Raw genomic sequence first — 18,215 nt, forward strand, 5'->3', positions numbered from 1 at the left:
TAGGTTCTTACATAGTAATTAATAACCAAAAATCAAAATACATACTTTTTGCATAGAACTTGACTGAAGAAAGTGCTTGTAAGGGCATCAGTATTTTCATGTCATTGTATTTATCTTTTAGTGAAATTTTACATGAAAGTGAATGGCTGGAATTAGAGAAAAATAAAGCTGAGGTACTCATACTGCCATTTTGAGGTGGAAGAAGCCAAGAGTGCATTTTTTATATTAAAGGGAAATCATACTAATATACAACTTTTTAACTGAGGGATAGTTGTTTATTAGACACAGCTCAACTGCTATACACATGCATATGTGTTGAATACTAGTGATGGTATATATAGGGAGGGTGAGAGGCTAGAACATGGGATGAGTGGAGAATTTTGAAAAAGTCCAAACTATTAAACACTTATTATGAACTCTATTGTTAAAAGATTTTGTTAAGGAAGTAAGCAGCCTTGGGAGCGTTTTGAGATCTATCCTTGTTTCCAGCTGCAACCATTGGTCTTAGCTGTCCCTCAGAGCCTTGCATGTAAAGGTGCTCAAATATTTTAATGAACAAATGTTCACTCTAACCTTTTCCAGGAAATTAAAGTTGCAATTATTTGTCAAGTCTAGGATAAAATTTAAAATCTAATGAGCGTAGAATTAAACAATTGCATACATCTAGACATCTAGACTATTATAATCTCTCAATCCTGTATACATGATTAGGACACCGAAGAAGAATAAAAAGTGAAATAGTGCATGGATGGTGAAATACTAATGTAAGAGTGTCAGCTGCAAATTAAGTGTGGGGTGGGTGGCAAGTACTTGATTTGGAGATGAACCCTCCTGTTCATAAAGCATGGGAACAGTCTACAACCTATTCCCATCTTGACACCTCAATAACTCCATGGTACCCATACAGTAAAGGTGGGTCTAAATAGTGGAGAATTAGAAATAGGTGGCTTTGGCCTAAGACAGGAAGTATTCAGATCCCACTCATCTACACTGTCCTCCCTTTCCACCTAAACCTCTTAGAAAAAAGAGCTTGGATTTTTACCTGTAATTTTAGCTTCAGTTGACAGTAATTTGGAAAACATTTTTTCTGGGCAGCTTTTAGACAGTAAATAAGAATGGCACTTGGTAAATCAATGTTCTGGACATGTAAGTGAGAAAACCACTCACTAATGGACACTAGTGACCTGGACGTGACACTTCCTGGGGAATGCAGCACACAAGTAAGAACACCAGGTGGCACTACTTTTAAGCACATGAGGTTCAAAGAACCAACCTGTTTTTCATCCATTGTAGCCAAAGACTGCTTCCTCCAGATTTGGGGAAGAAAGGACAAGATCGTGTCTTTTTTTTTTTTTTCTTCATTATACCTCAGTGCATGGTTTAAGGGAAGGAAGCCTCAAGCCTCTGGTAACTATCGCTCTTCTAGAAAATGACCTCTCTGGGGCTGGAGTGGTAGCACAGCAGATAGGGTGTTTGCCTTGCATGCGACTGACCGAAGCTCGATTCTCAGCATCCCATATGGTCTCCTGAGCACCACCAGGGGTGATTCCTGTGCATCGCCGGGTGTTACCCCCCAAAAAAGGCAAAATAAAAATTACCTCTGATCTTGCACTGATGTTAGTTTTAGTATGTGGATGCAATAGACAATATACCTGTTTTGGCTACAAATTGCGCTACCGCCCCATTCTAACATGACATTTCCAAGAATTTCAAAGATCTGGATCAGGTTGTGTCATCGGGTACTCTGGACCCTCTTTTGGCTCAGGTTAACCTTTCCATTAGGTAGTTCTCTAACAGTGAAGGAGAGTCAGGTTAGTAATACATTTGTAGATTGAGACGCCTAGCAAATATTAAAAGATGTTCTTTGCCACCACATACATCATTAAGCTACCACTAAATCTAGTGTCATAAGCTTAACAGTGACCTCGCCAAGTAACCATACTAGGAAAATTGAATTCCCGAGTGTTTGGGGGCATCAAGGAAGAGATGTAAAACCACGAAGTTTCCTGTGCTGTAAGTATTGGGGGCTAAAGATGCTGTGAAACCAGTGTATCCCATGGGTTCATTGGTCTTTACACGCCAAAACCTCGACTCAAGGGTGCCTCCTGCCCCGTTGTCTTTCACCCTGGTTACACCGTTCAAAACATTTCTTAGCGCTTTTAAGGGAATTTCAGGGGCCGGAGTGGTACTCCAGGGAATGTTGTACCCAACCCGAGCTTGATCTCTGGGACTCCACATGATCCTGAACCCTGCCGGTTGCGGCCCCTTAAACCAAAAGTGTGCAAAGCCTTAAAGGTTTTTTCGGGAGTTATCTCCATGTAGGTCAGTGCTCCGGCCGGGTCGCTAGCAGAAACAGTCCTGTCCCTGTCACCCCACCACTTGAGAGTTGGAAGCAGCCTCACCGCTGCACTCAAATCTCGTTCTGAGGTTACTTTGCGCTTGGCTCCCTCGGGCCTATCAAACGCCGGCCGTAGCCCCCTGGGGGGGTGTGGTTATCGTCCCCTCGGGGCTCAGGGAAAGACTGTCCTCCGAGGTACCAGGCCTGATGATACCATAAAAGGCTTGGTTCTCACAATTCTCAAGCCATGTTCTATTGACCTACATTTCGGAGTGATCCCCGCCGGGCTGCTTTCCGCGGAACCCGGGCTCTAATCCCCAATTCTCCGCGTCCTAGGCCTTGCCTTGGCCCCGCCCCCAGAAGCCGACTGCTCCACTCCCGAGCCTCCCTCGCGGGCACAGGCCACACCCCCTGCCAGAGGCCACGCCCAGGCGGCCCGGCGCTCGGCCCGGGAGGTAGTTCGCGTTTTGAGCCGCTTGTGCCACCATAGCTGCGGCTGCCGCTGCTCCTGCCGCGGCGGAGCTGAAATCGCCGAGCGCGATGCCCGAGGGCGCTGTGAACCGGGAGGTCCCGGTGCCCAGGGGCTGGTAAGGCTGGGACCGAGCGGGGGCGCTGACTCAGAGCCGAGGCTCCTCGAGGGGGTGGAAGGAAAAGGTGCTGGATTCGAGGAGAGGGCCCGCAGCGTGCTCCGGAGGGTCGGGGTGGGGGAGGGCGGCCCCCGTGGCCACAGGAAGGGGCGCCGGGCCATCGCGAGCCCCGCGCCGGCTGTCCCCGCGGCCGCCCGCGCACATGTCCGGGTGACCCCCGGTGGGCTTGCTCAGCGGTCTCCTCCCTGGGACACTGCAGTTGCCATGGGAACGGCTGGGCATTAACGGGGACCGGTCCAGCCTCCGTCCTAGGGTTCAGCCCATCTCTTGAGTTGAACGCCTCTGACAGAGGCGTGGGCCTGGCATTTATTCGCGGCTCGGCTCTTTTTGCTCCCCCCTTTTTTTTCCTTCTTTTTTTATGGGTCCGGCCTTTCGACGTTGTAAGAAACCACATAGGGCTTAAAGGCCGGAATGAGAACAGAGGGCACTATCTGTAGAGAAGAGCTGCAGACCCCACTGGGCACAAGGTCAGGTGGCCTCTGCCGTCTCAGGTCAGTGACTGGGCAGACTGGAAGGGCCTTCCGAGTAGGGAGGCAGCGCCGCTGTTGAGACAAGTCCCAAGAACCGGGCCAGGAACTGCTCCCCGGAGCTCCTTACGATGGCTGTGGAAGGCTCAACCATCACCAGCCGGATTAAGAACCTGCTGCGGTCCCCTTCCATCAAACTCCGCAGGAGTAAGGCGGGGAATCGGCGTGAGGACCTCAGCTCCAAGGTGAGCCAACCCACCGCTTTCCAGCCTTTCCTCTCTCTCCCCGCCTCTCTTCCTTGCTACCCTTTCGCCTTCCCCTTCCTTGGGAAAGAGAGCTTCTATAGAAGCTCCTGTAGGCTGGAAAGGATCCTGAGTGTGCATCTCTGCCCCTGGATTGGGTTTTGGGTTAAGGGGGAGCAGCAGGGGTGGGCATGCTGAGATATGTCAGGGAGGAAGGCGACCTGGGTTCAGCCAGGGCCTCACTCCATATTAAGTCTGTGCTTGGGGAAGCCAGTTGATTAACTATGACTCAGTTTCCCTTCTTGGAAGAAGACAGTGGGAACAGTACCTGGTGAAGGGTTAAGCTGTGACTAATACGACTGCCAGCATTTGTGTCACAGCTGGGGTTATGTAAGATAGTAGTAGCCCAAGGAAATACACAAACACACCTGGTCTCAGAAATTGATTTGGCAAATTTGGCAACCTCTTGCTTGAGGTTGGAACAAATTTTCTCTTCAAGAAACTTCATTTTAGCTGAGTTTCTTGGCCTCCTAGGAATGATAATATGCAAGGAACCAGTCAAGTACCTGGGGTTCTCCTAGCTTGCCCTTGAGCATTATTTCTTCTCATCACTTTCCCTTAGGGTCACATCTCACCCTGTAGTGGAAGCTCCACCCACCCCCCACCCCTAGGGCAAGGCGCTTTCCATTTCCTCACTTGTTTGGGTGTTGGACTTGAAACTTTCTTCAACTCTTTTGAACCAGACAACTTTGGGAATACAGAAGCAGACTAAATTTATTTAATCCCTCAGGTGATCTCAGGTTTTGTTCCCTTAGGATCAGATTAGACTCTGTATCCTATGAGCAGCCTGTAAACACGGTAGTCTTATGTGGTACAGGATTGCCAGGGGGAGAGGCAATTGGGACATTAAAGTTTTATTGCCTTGCCTGTATCTCTTCAGAGATCAACAAAGCCAGGGAGGAATGATTCAGAATGCTAACATCCCTCATGGCAGGCTTCTGACCTCCCAGTTCAGATCTCTGTCCCTTACTAGACGCTTCTTTGGGTTTGGTCAGGAGATGGACAACTTCCCTGTGTATTTGAGCAGAGATATTGAATCAGAATTGACTACAAGATTCCATGGCATGGAGAGAATGACCCTTCCAGGGAATCTTACTAATCCTTGTTCCTATTCATTGAACAGGAGAATGAACTTGAAATTTAGAAACTGTCTTTATTTGACAGTTATTTTTGTGTTGCATCATTTTTAGTATGGCGAGTGCTCAGTTTCTCGGCTGGTTAAAAATTGGCACAGATCAGCACTTTTATCGCAATCTTTTTCTAACATTGGCCCTCCTGGTAGAAATCTATGATGTGAATTTAGTCTTTGGTATTAATAGTCATTGTAGTCTGGAATCCAGAAGGTATGGGTGCCATTCTTTAAATTTCCCAGGTCATTCATCATTGACGTATTCAGCAGATGTTTATTGTATGCCTGTGTCTAATTTAGGTGGAATCAGTGTTGACCAATGTAGTATTCTCACCACCACTGAGTTTGCAGCTAAATCACATGTAAACAAATCATTGTAACATGATTAAATGCTGTCTATATGCAAGAAGGTGTCATTGGAGACAGAGGGAAGGGACTTTACGGGAGTTGGAGAAAACTTTTTGTTTTTGGCCCACACTGGACTCTGAATTCAGGGATCACTGGTTCAAAGGACCATATGGGGTGCTGGGCATCTAGCCTAGGTTGTGTACGTGCACCACAAGCTCCCTGCCTGCTGTGTTATCTTTCTGGCTCTGAGGAAAACTTTTAGAGGAAGTTTTAGACTCACATTAACTGTGAGTCCTGAGGGAGAAGAGAAACTTTTGGATAACCATGGGCCAGGACATCCCTGATACTAATACATCCCTGTCCTGAGTTATTGGATGCTTCAGATGGTTCTCAGTGGTTTTGTTTGTTCTAGAGCTGTGAGTGAAGGACGTACTTCGCTGAAGTTGAATGGTTCTTGAAGAGTCTGACAGGGCAAGAGTGCTGGTGCATTATCCAAAGGAGTAACTGTGACTAGGCCCTTCATGTGCCTCGACCCCCAAATGTCCTCTATGGTGGTTCTGAAAAAGGTGCCTGAAGGGTATAGGAAGGACTGTGAGCTGCTGCTAGGTTTTGTTGGCAGAGGATATACCTGAACAGTCAGAAAGCTTATGATTCGTGGCTGTAATAAAATCTGAGTAGCAAAAGATATGTCCGTCTTTTCCGGGGGTCAAAGAAGGAAGTGCCAGAGGGTCTATAAGTAGCTCTTAACCTGAGATGACCTGCAGCTTTGAATCACTGATTTTTTTCTATCTAAAGCAGCCTTTTCACCCAGTTTCCAACTCATTTGTTGGTCCACCTCTGGCTTTACTGGAGCCACGGTTGCTCCTCTGGCCCCACTAATTTGTCAGTCTCTAATTGTTCTTTTATGTATGCTTCCTTTCCTAAAGTCAGGGGTGATATTTTGTTTGTTTATTTCGGGGGGAGGTCACACTCAACATTGCTCAGTACATGGCTCTACGCTCGGGGATCATTCCTGGCGGGTTTGGGGGACCATGTGGGGTGTTGTGGATCAAGCCCAGGTCACCCAAAGCAAGTGCTCTACCCACTATAGCTCTGACCGAGGAGTAATTTTCTTTACTTGCTTGTACCACATTGCTTCGTAAGTAAAGTAAACACTTAATGAATGCATGAATGTGAACAATTCAAAGATAATAAATGAAGTTGGGGTAAAACTTAACAATTCCAGGAGAGTAAGAAGTGATTAGAATGTTTGTGACCTCTTGAGAAAAGTAATCACAATTAGAGCTAATAAAAAGGGAAAAAGAGAAGTAGTAATGCAACCTGTTTGAGTGCAAAGGGCTTTAGAGAGAAGGGAGAATCCATAGATGCATAAAGTGCCAATTAAAAGGCTTTTAATTCAGAAGAGACCTGTTTAACAATATGTTTGAAATATGGTTAAAAGCTGAATACAGGCGGCCAGTAGAGAAGAGATTTCAGTTAGTGGAGAGTAGTCTTGAGCTGGGATTTTTATTAAATTTTCTCCAAGGGAGTGAAATCTCTGTGGTGTGATAGGGTTGGAGAAGAATAATTGGAGGTTGTATGCCAGATCTGCCGAGTCTTGACGTGCAACTCAGAGTTATCAGTTGTAAACACGCGTCAACTTCATATCTTGCACAATTGTCAGTTCTGCTTCTCAATCAAGGCAGTGTGTTTCTTAAGAAACAAATGCATGTGTGCTCTTGGACGCTGTCCCTCCCCCTCTGAAAGTTTCTGAAAGATTTTTATGCGGAGGGAGCTGGGCTGCTTTTCAGTTTTAACAAAGGACAGAAGTGGACTGAAGCCGAGCAAGCAAGGTTTAAGTGGGGATGCGAAAGGATGGCCTGTGCCGGAGGGTTGTTAGAATCTGAGGGAGAGTTTGACGTTTCCCTCTCCAATAGCCATTGATTAGTCTGGGTTATATGTCTTGCCTGTTGTTTTGGGGGTTTTGTTATGTTTGGTTTGGGGGCTACTCGGTCGGTGCTCAGGGCTTATTCTGAGTTCTGCACTCAGAAATTACTCCTTGTGGGGTTTGAAGGACCATATTGGATGCTGGGGATCAACCCGGGTTGGCCACTTGTGCGAGACGAGCTCCCAACCTCCTGTATTCTCCCTGGCCCTGTATGTCTTCCTTTCTGGAAACAGTGGGCAAGGTGACATGCAGCTTTGTTCTGATTCTCGGTGTTTATGAACACAAAACCAGTTCCTTATCTCTCTTTGACTTTTCCTCTAGTTTTTCTCCTGGAAGTAGATTATATGGATGTCCTCTGAGACTTTTGTATGTGACTTTTTTTTTGTTTGTTTTGTTTTTATTGAATCACCGTGAGAACAGTTACAAAGCTTTCAGATTTAAGTCTCAGTCACACAATGATCAAACACCCATCCCTTCACCAGTGCACATGTTCCACCACCAAGAACCCCAGTATACTCCCGCCCACCCCCCACCCTGCCTGTGTGGCAGATAATTTTCACTTTACTCTCTCTTTACTTTGATTACATTCCATTTTCGACAGAAAACCCACTATTATTATTTGGAATTTTCCCCCAACAATCAGACCTTCTGAAAAGGCATCATTAGATAATTTGTTTTCTATTGCTGATAATGAAGAGCATATGATGTCGCATCATATGTGGCTTTAAGAAAAGTTTAGGGCAGAGAGATAGTATAGAGGTTCAAGTTCTTGCCTTGTACGTGACTGATCCTGGTTTAATCCCTGGCCCCCAAGAACAGAGCTGTGTGTAGCCCCCAAGCACTCATGGCGCATACTGCTCCCACCTTCCTCCCCTGCCCCCCCAGAAGAGTTGGGTTAGGTGACTTTCATGGAGGAAGAAAAATTACTAATCTGTTTCATCTTTTGTTCAGTCAGAGCCCCGGTATCAGTATTGAGGCTGTATTATCTATTTGGAGCAGGTGGTGGGAAGCCATAATTATTTTCAAAGCATTTATGAGTGGTTAACTATGGTTTTATGTCTTGTAACTTGGGGGTAGAGGCAGGATAGTCACCTGTGTGGTATTTTTTGTGTGGTGGTGGGGGGGGGATAGGAGGGCATATCTAGTTATGCTCAGGGGCTTCTCCTGGCTCTGCACTCAGGAATTACCCCTGGCAGGACCAGGGAACCATATGGAATGCTGGGGATAGGATTCGGATTGGGATAGGATTTTGAGAATATAGGCCTGCTCAGTATTTTTAATTTCTGGTTGCATTCTAGCTCTGTGGAATTAGAACCCCTGGGGGTAGAGATGGGGAACTGTGTCTAATATTGAGTTCTGCAGAAGCCCACTGCCGGTCTCAATCCCGTTTTGGGGGCTGTGAAAGGAACTTGGGGCTGCACTATAGCTGTTCTGTTCTCCTTGAAGCCTTGCGTCTCCAGGGCATCTATCCCTGGCTCTGTCAGAGCTGGCTTTGAGTCGAAGTGTGCCCTGGAGGGTCAGGAGGAGGAAGACTGGCCATGGCCTTACAAAACAAAGCACGCCAGCAGGAGTTTCCTCTAAGGGCCAGCCTGGGCCATAGTAGCTCTATGATCATAGCCCTGACTCTGGTTTGCTTTTCATGTCACTGCTGCACTTCACAGGGTACTCATAAGAAGCAGTTTGGAGTACTTGATGCACTCTCTCTGGGCTCCACCCACTTAGAATCAATGGCCAAGAGCAAGGGCCCTGTGGCCAGCAGCCCTGCCCTTGTGGGTGAACGTGGGCAAGTCCTGGTTGGGATTCTCTCTCCCATCAGTATTTCTGTCACTGGTGGCCAATGAAAGGGTGAGGTGTCCTCCTGCTTCTGTTCCTTGGATTTCTGCTTCATTCCAGGGACTTTCAAAACGATCCCCGGAAAGAGGAAGAAGGAGTCTCCCTCCCCAGCCCCGAGCCTGTCTCTTTGCTGTGTGACTGCTCTGTTCAGGGTTCCACGGCGCTGTAACTTTCCCACTTTGTTCTTCCTCCAGCAGCGTTCCTTCTGTTGCGTCAGTCTGAGTTACTGTCTGTTTCCTGCCCGTGGTATTCTGAGTGTCCTTGGTATTTCTCTGACTTCACTTCTTTCTTCCATTTGTCACCTGTGTTTTCATTTCATGATTCACGAAAGAACCTTGCTGCAAGTGAGGCATCAGCTCCGTAGCCTCTCTGTGAACCCCAAGTCTGAAGTTGGGCTTATGGCAGTTATCACTGCCTCTTTGTTTGGCAAACAGTCCCGGCTTGCAGTGAGGGGACTCTGTTTATTCAGACCAAGCTTCTCTGGGAGCATGGGCTGTCCTGTTCTCAGAGTAGCTTTTGGTTTTGCTTCATGTTGTGCAGTGTTGGTAAGGAAAAAAGCTACAGTGTTTTCAGTAGGATCTGTTATGTTATTACACATCACATTCCCACTACTGCCAGCTGAACCTCTCCTCTGAGCTCCATTGTGTAAGACAGGACAAGGCCAAATTTTCTTTCAGCTTCCTTTTATAGCAGTTCTCAGCAGAGGGGTGGGATGAAGGCTGCCCACCTGCTTAGTTTGTTGCTGAATCAAATCTACTTTTGTGGATTTCACTGTCTTGTTACCTCTTCTTTGAAAAGAAGAAGAGGGAGCAGAAGCCAGGTGATGGCTCAAGCACATGCTTTATGGGCAAGAGCCCTGCGTTCGATCCATGGTGCATAGTCATTAGCACCATGGTCCCTCTAACCTCCCTCTCAAAAAAGTGGGGCTGGAGCAATAGCACAGTGGGTAGGGCGTTTGCCTTGCACACAGCCGACCCGGGTTTGATTCTCAGCATCCCATATGGTCCCCTGAGCACCGCCAGGAGTAATTCCTGAGTGCAAAGCCAGGAGTAACCCCTGTGCATCACCGGGTGGGACCCAAAAAGCCAAAAAAAAAAAAAAGTGGCGTGAGGAGAGGCATAAAATTAAAGAGAGGGTGACAGGCAGTGTAGGCTTTAAAGGTTAGTGGTTTTGAAGGCTCAGGTTTCCCGACTCTTGGTTACTTACCTCCTGAAGTCTCTCTCAGCAGTTCCCCAAGGCTGTGTGGTCGGCCTCGGCATTTTCCTTGGTTTGAAGGGACTCCAAGAAGACAGAGCACACAGGAAGGGTCTCCTCTTCCGTGGACTTCGAGCAAGTAAATGTCACCCCCTCTCACTTTAACATGGAATGTTTGTTAATATTCTTTTGTTGTGTTTCCTTCTATAAACTACTTTTTTATCTTAAAGAATAGTTTTTTGGTTATTCGTTGGCAGAGTGGACGGGTGGGGGGTAGGAGGGCTGCACCTAGTTGTGCTCAGGGCTTACTCCTGGCTTTTTGCTTAGTGCTCATTTCTGTCAGGCTTAGGGGACCCTATGGGGTGCTTGGTATGAAAACCCTGGTTGGACGCATGCAAGGCAAGCACCTCACCCACTGTCTCACCTCTCCACTACTTTAAATGTGGTTTTCTTTAAAGTTTGCACACCTTGTCTCTCCCTTTACAAATGAAGTAGCCCAGAGAGACTTTTGAAGGCTAAGGGGGCTTTCCTTTTCTGCCTCTTCATTCAGAGTTGAGATTTCAGTTGACTTGCACGTCTTGGAATAGCCCTGTGAGAAAAAGATCAAGACTGATTTGGTTTCATATTGTCCATGTCTTCCTGGAGGAATCCTGAGATTTTTCTAGATTGGAACCTTCCTGCCTGATGAGCGTACTCTGCCTCTCTCACTCCTCCATGGGCCACCGTCGATCTGAGGGCTGTGTTCCTCCCCGGCACTTCTGCTCATCACCCCACTGTTCAGCTCACCCCATTATTTTCATATATGTTTAGGTTTTCAGGCCACACCAGTTAGGCTTGGGCCTACTAATGAGGGACCATAATGTGGTACTGGGAATTGAACCCGGATCAATCCTGTGCAAGGCAAGCACAGGACTGCTTGTACTGTCTCTCTTGCCCCTCATCTGACCCCTTTAATAGTGCCGGCACCTAGAAAATCAAGCAGAACTTCTAAAAAGTATTAAAAGGACATAGAGAGCCTGAGAGATATACAGTGGGTAAGGTGTTTGCCTCAGTGCAACTGACCCAGCTTCAGTGCCAGCTCCACACATGAGTCCCATTAGCTCCCTCCTGGAGTAAGTCCTGAGCATCGCTGGGTGGCCCCCACAACAAAATACATAGAAATTGTTCATGAACTATAATATAAATTTGAATTGTGAATAGTTACAAAATGATTATCCAGTAATACTGGTCAAATCCAAGAGATGGATCGCTGCCCATCTGGGGAGAGGATGCAGGGGATTAGGTGTTTGCCTTGCATGTGGCTGTCTCCAGTTTCATGACAGCACCACATATGGTCCCCTGGTCACCCCCTAGAGCCCAAACTCTTCCACCCCCAGCAAAAGAAATAGAATGCTGCCAACAATGTTAGTAGTTTCTGCAGAATGTGGTCCTAACAGTGTCATGGCTAGCATGGAGAGGAAGGTTTTCTCATATAATTAAGATGACTTTTAAGGGGCTGGAGCAATAGTACAACAGGTAGGGCATTTGCCTTGCGCACGGCTGACTCAGGTTCAATCCCCAGCATCCCATATGGTCCCCCGAGCACCACCAGGAGTAATTCCTGAGTGCAAAGCCAGGAATAACCCCTGCACATCGCTAGGTATGACCCAAAAAGGAACAAAAAAAAAAGATGATTTTTAAAAAATAGCTAATGGGGCTGGAGCGATAGCACAGTGGGTAGGGCATTTGCCATGCATGCGGCCGACCGGGTTTGATTCCCAGCATCCCATATGGTCTCCTGAGCACTGCGAGTGATTCCTGAGTGCAGAGCCAGGAATAAGCCCTGTGCATTGCCAGGTGTGGCTCAAAAAGGAAAAAAAAATAGCTAAAACTGTGCTTCTCTGGAGAAGTTAATTTTAATTTTATTTATTTATTTTTAAAATTTTCTTTTTTTGATGGGGGATTGGGCTACACCCAACTGTACTCAGGGCTCAGTCCTGATTCTGTACTCAGAAATCTCTCCTGGTGGTGCTTGGGGGACTCTGTGTGATGCCTGGAATTGAAGTGGGCTTGGCTGTGTGCAAGGCAAGCACCCGGCCTACTATACTGTCTCTCTGTTTCCTGTAGTTTTACTTCTCAGTTTCTCTTCCCAGCCGTTATAGATTTGTGCCACTCAACCATTTTCAGACATTATGTCAGTTGGAACCACCCCTTCTTAGCTTTACTGGTGGTGCTTCCCTGCCTTCCCTTACCCTCCCAGTAATACTAGAAATGCTAGAAATAATATTATTTGTAGTGGTAAGAGTGACTAACAGCTATTGGGCTTTACTTCATACTCTGCAAAGCATTTCACAGTGTTATTCAGGCGTCCCTCTTCTTATTGGAAAGACTTTTACTAGCTCTGTTTTATAGAAGGGGAAACTGATGGGAGAGGATCGGGGGCCAGGTGAGTAGCTGGGGTTATGTGTGTAACTGTGAGTCCAGCCTCAGCTCTCTTGACTTCAGAGACCACTTTAAATCTTGACTCCGCACACTGTATTATGTTCCAGGGAGTCTTCTTGGCAGAACATGATCCTGAGTACAGACAAATGCCTTATGTTTCCAAAGCTAAGAGTCTCTGCCTACGTTCTCCTTAGAAATGGGTGGTGTGGGCCACAGAGATAGCATAGCAGGTAAGGCATTTGCCTTGCACGTAGCCAACCCGGGCTTGATCCCTGGCATCCCATATGGTTCCTCAAGCACTGCCAGGAATAATTCCTGAATTCGGAGTCAGGAGTAACCCCTGTACCCAAAAATAAACCAAAAAAAAAAAAAAGAAAAGAAAAGAAAAGAAAAGAAAAGAAAAGAAATGAGTAGTGCTTTAAAAAGTATACTTTCCTAGAGCTAGAGAAATGTGCAGCAGGTAAGGCGTTTGCCTTGCACATGCCAACCTGGGTTCCATCCCCAACACCCCATATGGTCCCGTGAGCACTGCTAGGTGTGACCTCCAAAATACGTTTTCTTGGACCAGAGAGATTGCTCAAGTGGTAGAGTGCAATCTTAGCATGTGTGAGGTCCTGGGTCTTATTACCAGCACCACATATTCTGCTGTGACCCACAACCTCTAACCCCCAACTCCTGCCAAGTACTGCTTATTTAAACTCTGTCTATCTGTCTCTCTCTCTCATTAAACAGCAACAACAAAGAGGACCATAGAGATTAAGGCATTTGCCTTTCTTGCAGCCAATCCCAGTTCGTGTTTATTGTCCCCCCAGCAGTGCCAGTAGTGACCCTTTGAGCACTACAGGGCATGGCCCCAATCTCTTGTCCCCCAAACATATTCTCTTGTCAAGGGATGCGGCTCCAGAGATAGAGCACATACCTAGCATATCCTGGACCCAAAGTTCGAGTTCTGAGTCCTATCCCCTGTGGCTTCCTGAGTCTTATCAGGAGTGGTCCTGGGGGGCAGCAGTGGGATCTATGTGTCCTTGTTCTTTCCACCCATCTCCAGATTTCCTGAACTGACCCCGTGGAACCATTTAACTTGTGGCTCTGTGGCCATAGGAATTTCAGAGTGAGAGAATGTTTCTAGATGACCATCAGCCACAGGCCATTGCCGCCTTGGACAGGGTGGGTAGAGGAGGGAAGTGAAGACCACCAAATGCCTTAGGTGGCTCCATGTGACAAGCATTGGGCTTCGGACTGTCCTGCTCTTAGTGGGCAGTTGATTATGTAGCTCACACTCCTCTGACTGCTTGGAGCCTGTCTCTCCCAAGGGTCTCCTCCCCCTTTCCTGTGTTATTATTCCGCCTTTTTGTTATCTTTGTGGCTGTTCCCACAGCTGACCTTGTCTTTGAAACTGTGGAGAATAGTTGGATCAAAATACTGATTTCCTATGGGACAGTAACTGGATCTCACTCAAGGGGTTGAGTGTATGCTTTCCATACAGGATCCCCAACACCATATGGCCCCCCAACACCACCAGGAGCAACTTCTAGCCCCGAGTCAGGAGTAACTCTCAAGCACTGTCTGGTGTGTCCAGGAGCTGGATTCAGAATGCCCATGAAGGACTGAGTTGGAAGATAACAGTTAGGATTGAATGAACATGAACAAAATTGAGGTGCTTTGTCTACCTGACTTCCTGGGAGGCTGTAGAGTTGTTGTTTCTTTTCTTTTTTTTTTTTTTTTTTGGCCACATCTGGTGATGGTCAGGACTTACGCCTGGCTCTGTGCTCAGGGATCACTCCTGGCAGAACTCAGGGGACCATGGTATCGGGGATCAGACTTGGGTCGGCTGTCTGTACGGCAAATGCTCTACCCGCTGTTCTGTCATTCCATCCCAGTTTCTTAGCAAGTATCTCATCCTACCTTATTTCAAATTAGCATTTTGTTTTATTTGTTGTTTCAGGGGGAACCCCTAAACAATGTTCAAGGGACCCTCCTGGTGATAGTTGATCATCTGGACCAGCAGTGCAGTATGAGGGACTGAGATGTGGCATGCTTTATCCCTGCAGTGTCGGGGACCATAGGACCATCTGTGGGATGCTGAGGGGCTACCAGGCTTGTGCCCAGTGATGCTCAGGCCATCTGGTGCAAGTGGAACACATGTGTCATAAACCCTGTCCTCTTTCCTCAGCCCCTCACATTTGTCCTCGTTTTGTTTCTTCCCTCAAATAGGCATGGGGTTTAAACTCATGCCGTCTTGGGGCTGGAGAGATAGCACAGCGGGTAGGGCGTTTGCCTTGCACGCGGCCGACCCGGGTTTGAATCCCAGCATCCCATATGGTCCCCCTGAGCACCGCCAGGGGTAATTCCTGAGTGCATGAGCCAGGAATGACCCCTGTGCATTGCCGGGTGTGACCCAAAAAGCAAAAAAAAAAAAAAAAAAAAAAAAAAAAAAAAAAATAAACTCATGCCGTCTTGCTTATTTAATCCTGAAGCATGGAAGTCTCGAGTCAGGTGGATTAGGAGGGCAGCCCACAAGCTGTCTGTGGTTATGGGGGAGTAGTCCTGACTTTGCCACCTCTCAGCTACCGCCCTGAAGAAAAGCAGGCACCTGCTTGTCAGAGCTGAACTCACCCACAGGCAGCTACAGCCCCTGCCTGCTGGGAACTGGGAACTGACACTCAGCAGGCAGCTTCCGTCCGGGATACCCCATGATTATTTTCACATGACCCAGAACCTGCTGCTGACTTCTCCAAGCACGCCCTTCCTCCTTGTAGGACATCCTCCTGCCCTCTTTCCTTCCTCCTCTCCCCAGGCTGCTTTGCTCTCCCCGGACACCCCCCAAGCAGCTCACAGAGACTATCCCTCCTGGGACATCCATCACTGCCTCAGGGATGGGGCTTCACAGATGGGGTCTCCAAACACGTTAGGGAGGAAGGATGAGAATCAGTGGGCGTGTGAAAATACACAGTGAGAGCAGGGGCCCAGCAGGAGCGCACCTGCCTGGCCTGGGTGAGGTCTCAGGTTCCATCCCCACCACCTTTAAAAGCCTAAAAGTAAGCAGTTTCCACTTGGGGCCTGCTTGGAACTCGGCATTTTTACCAAGTCCCCAAGTAAGTGTTAACGTCCATGCTGCTCCTTCATGGACCACACTTGGAGTCGCTTGTGAGTGGGTGTAAAGGGGGTGATGACTGTGATAGTGGAGGAAGAACAGCTTCTTCCCTTCTGAGGAACTGGCTTCTCTTGTTCCAGGAGCTGTTGTGAGGGTTAAATAATGGGAAAGTTCATGGTAAAGTTGTCAGCTAATAAGGGGTTGCCAGTCTTATCACGGCTCATAGATATCAAGAACACCCAGGAGTTGCTGGCAAATTTCATGCTTTTCAGTTTCTGTTCATGAGAACCCTTTTTTTGCAGGTTCCCACCTTTTTTGTTGTTATTCCCACATTTACTTATTCTTCCTCTGTGGCTGTTTATTGGACCTCTCTTTAGTTGCTTTTTCTTGCCAATATTCTAACTTGTATCATGCATACTTGACCTAAAAGAAGGGTTGGAAGTTATTCTTGTTTTTATGTTAACTACTTAGTGCAGTTTATTCCAGGATTATGGACATGATTTGGGGGAATTAAAAGAATAAAGTGTCAAACCAGTGACTCGGACCTGGAGAGTGCGAGTCACTCGTGGCCAACTGGGAATCGCTAGAGAGATGCATGTGTTTTTTCACTGCAGCAGCTTCTATGGAAATTGAAATGAGTTTTCTTTGGGGCCTAATTAATTTATATTGAGAAATAATTGAGGAAGCAAATTAGTTCTGAAGCTGCCTTTCAGGCTGAGAATTTTTAGCGTGAAAATACATTAATTTTATAGCCTACTGTTTCAAGCTTCTAGCATTGCTACCAGAGCCAAATAGTCTCGAAATGATTTTTGCCACAATAAAATACATGTGGGAGTAAGTTTGCGCCTTCCCTTACATGGCTGACTATGTGCTTTGGTTCAAACTTTGAAGAGGATTCTCTGGGCACAGATATACTTGTTTCTTCGAGTCTAGTGTTCATAGTATTGGGTTTTATTCTGTGCACACATTTATGCCACACGTGTACACACTTTTGCTGTTATTCACAATAGTGATATCTTTGAAGTCATTCAAGCAGCCATTAAGCTGGGGATTGGTACACATCCATAAAGTGAAATACTATGCTTCCTAAAAAGAATGGGATCCATTATATGAACCTCATATATGATAACGTGCATAAGATACATTCAGTGGCAAAAAAAAAGATATATTTATACACAAGTTTTTATGTTAATGATTTTGTATATTTTTGTTAAAGCACACATGCGACTGTGTTTACCCAGCAAAAAAGTGAGGCTGGAAGTACCAAACTGTTGTTGATATTGGTTTCCTCAGGGAGGGATAATAGATTATGGTGAACTTTTACCCTCATCCATCTATATTTCAGTAATGTTGGGATATTTTATAATGTATTATTTTACAAGCTTCTCTCTGATTTAAATGTGTATATGTTATATTTAAACCTGAAATATGGGGCAAGAGATAGTATAGTATATAGCATGTGGCCAACGTAGGTACAACCCCTGGCATCCCATATGGTTTCCCAAGTCCCATCAGGAGTAATTCCCAAGTGCAGAGCTAGGAGTAAGGAGTAACCCCTGAGCATTGCCAGGTATGCCCCCCACCAAAAAAGAAAACCACCTAAAATCTGTTTACTTTTTTTCTTTTTTTTTAATGTATTTTTTTTTTTTTTTTTTTTTTGCTTTTTGGGTCACACCTGGCGATGCACAGGGGTCACTCCTGGCTCATGCACTCAGGAATCACCCCTGGCGGTGCTCAGGGGACCATATGGGATGCTGGGATTCGAACCCGGGTCGGCCGCGTGCAAGGCAAACGCCCTACCCGCTGTGCTATCACTCCAGCCCCCTTTTTTCATGTATTTTTAAAAAATTTTTATTTTATTGAATCACCGTGAAAAAAATACAAAGTTTTCAGGTTTAAGTCTCAGTCATATAATGATTAAACCCCCATCCCTTCACCAGTGCACATGTTCCACCACCAAGAACCCCAATATACCACCTCCCACCCATCCCCGCCCTAAGTAATTAATGATCTTCACTTTATTCTCTCTATACTTCGAATACATTCAATATTTCAATAGAGAACTATTATTTTTTGGAATTTTTCCCCAACAATCAGGCCTGCAGAAAAGGCATCATTCAACAATTTCTTTTCATTGCTGAGAATGAAGATTCTATGAACTTGCAGCCGTGTGGTTTTGGATTTCTGATATTTTAGCTCAGTTCACAGCCTAGATGCATTTCTGTAAGAAGCCGTCCTGGGTGCCAAAATGGGTTAGAAGATCTCTCGGATCATAGTTTTAGGAGGAGAGGGTCTGTTTTGCCCCCGGCAGCTCCAGATCTTATCTGGGCGGAGAGCGTGCCGGAAACGCACCCCCCTCCCATGATCACCTGCGAGCCACATCACTGCAAACTCATACCTCTGGGTTGGGAGTCTTAGGAGGTGACTCTTGCCACATGGGTGTCGCCGCTGCCGCCGTTTTCCGCGCAGAAAAACAGGGTAGAGAGGGAAAATCCGTCCCCGGGCGGCATGGGAT

General features: G+C 46.6%; 1 protein-coding gene across 3 annotated transcripts in view; it reads left to right on the plus strand.

Annotated features, from left to right (window-relative positions):
- Positions 1 to 2,788: 2,788 nt before the first annotated feature.
- The window catches only part of MAPKBP1 (mitogen-activated protein kinase binding protein 1), a 53,775-nt gene continuing 38,348 nt past the window's right edge, over positions 2,789 to 18,215 (plus strand). For all 3 annotated transcript variants that reach the window (XM_055131151.1, XM_055131153.1, XM_055131152.1), the window contains exons 1-2: positions 2,789 to 2,925; positions 3,477 to 3,697. In XM_055131151.1, coding sequence (XP_054987126.1) covers positions 3,584 to 3,697 — 114 coding nt within the window. In that variant the 5' untranslated portion in view covers positions 2,789 to 2,925; positions 3,477 to 3,583. The remainder of the gene's footprint in view (positions 2,926 to 3,476; positions 3,698 to 18,215) is intronic.

Source organism: Sorex araneus, chromosome 3 (genome assembly GCF_027595985.1).
Source record: "Sorex araneus isolate mSorAra2 chromosome 3, mSorAra2.pri, whole genome shotgun sequence".
NCBI classification, from domain to species: domain Eukaryota; kingdom Metazoa; phylum Chordata; class Mammalia; order Eulipotyphla; family Soricidae; genus Sorex; species Sorex araneus.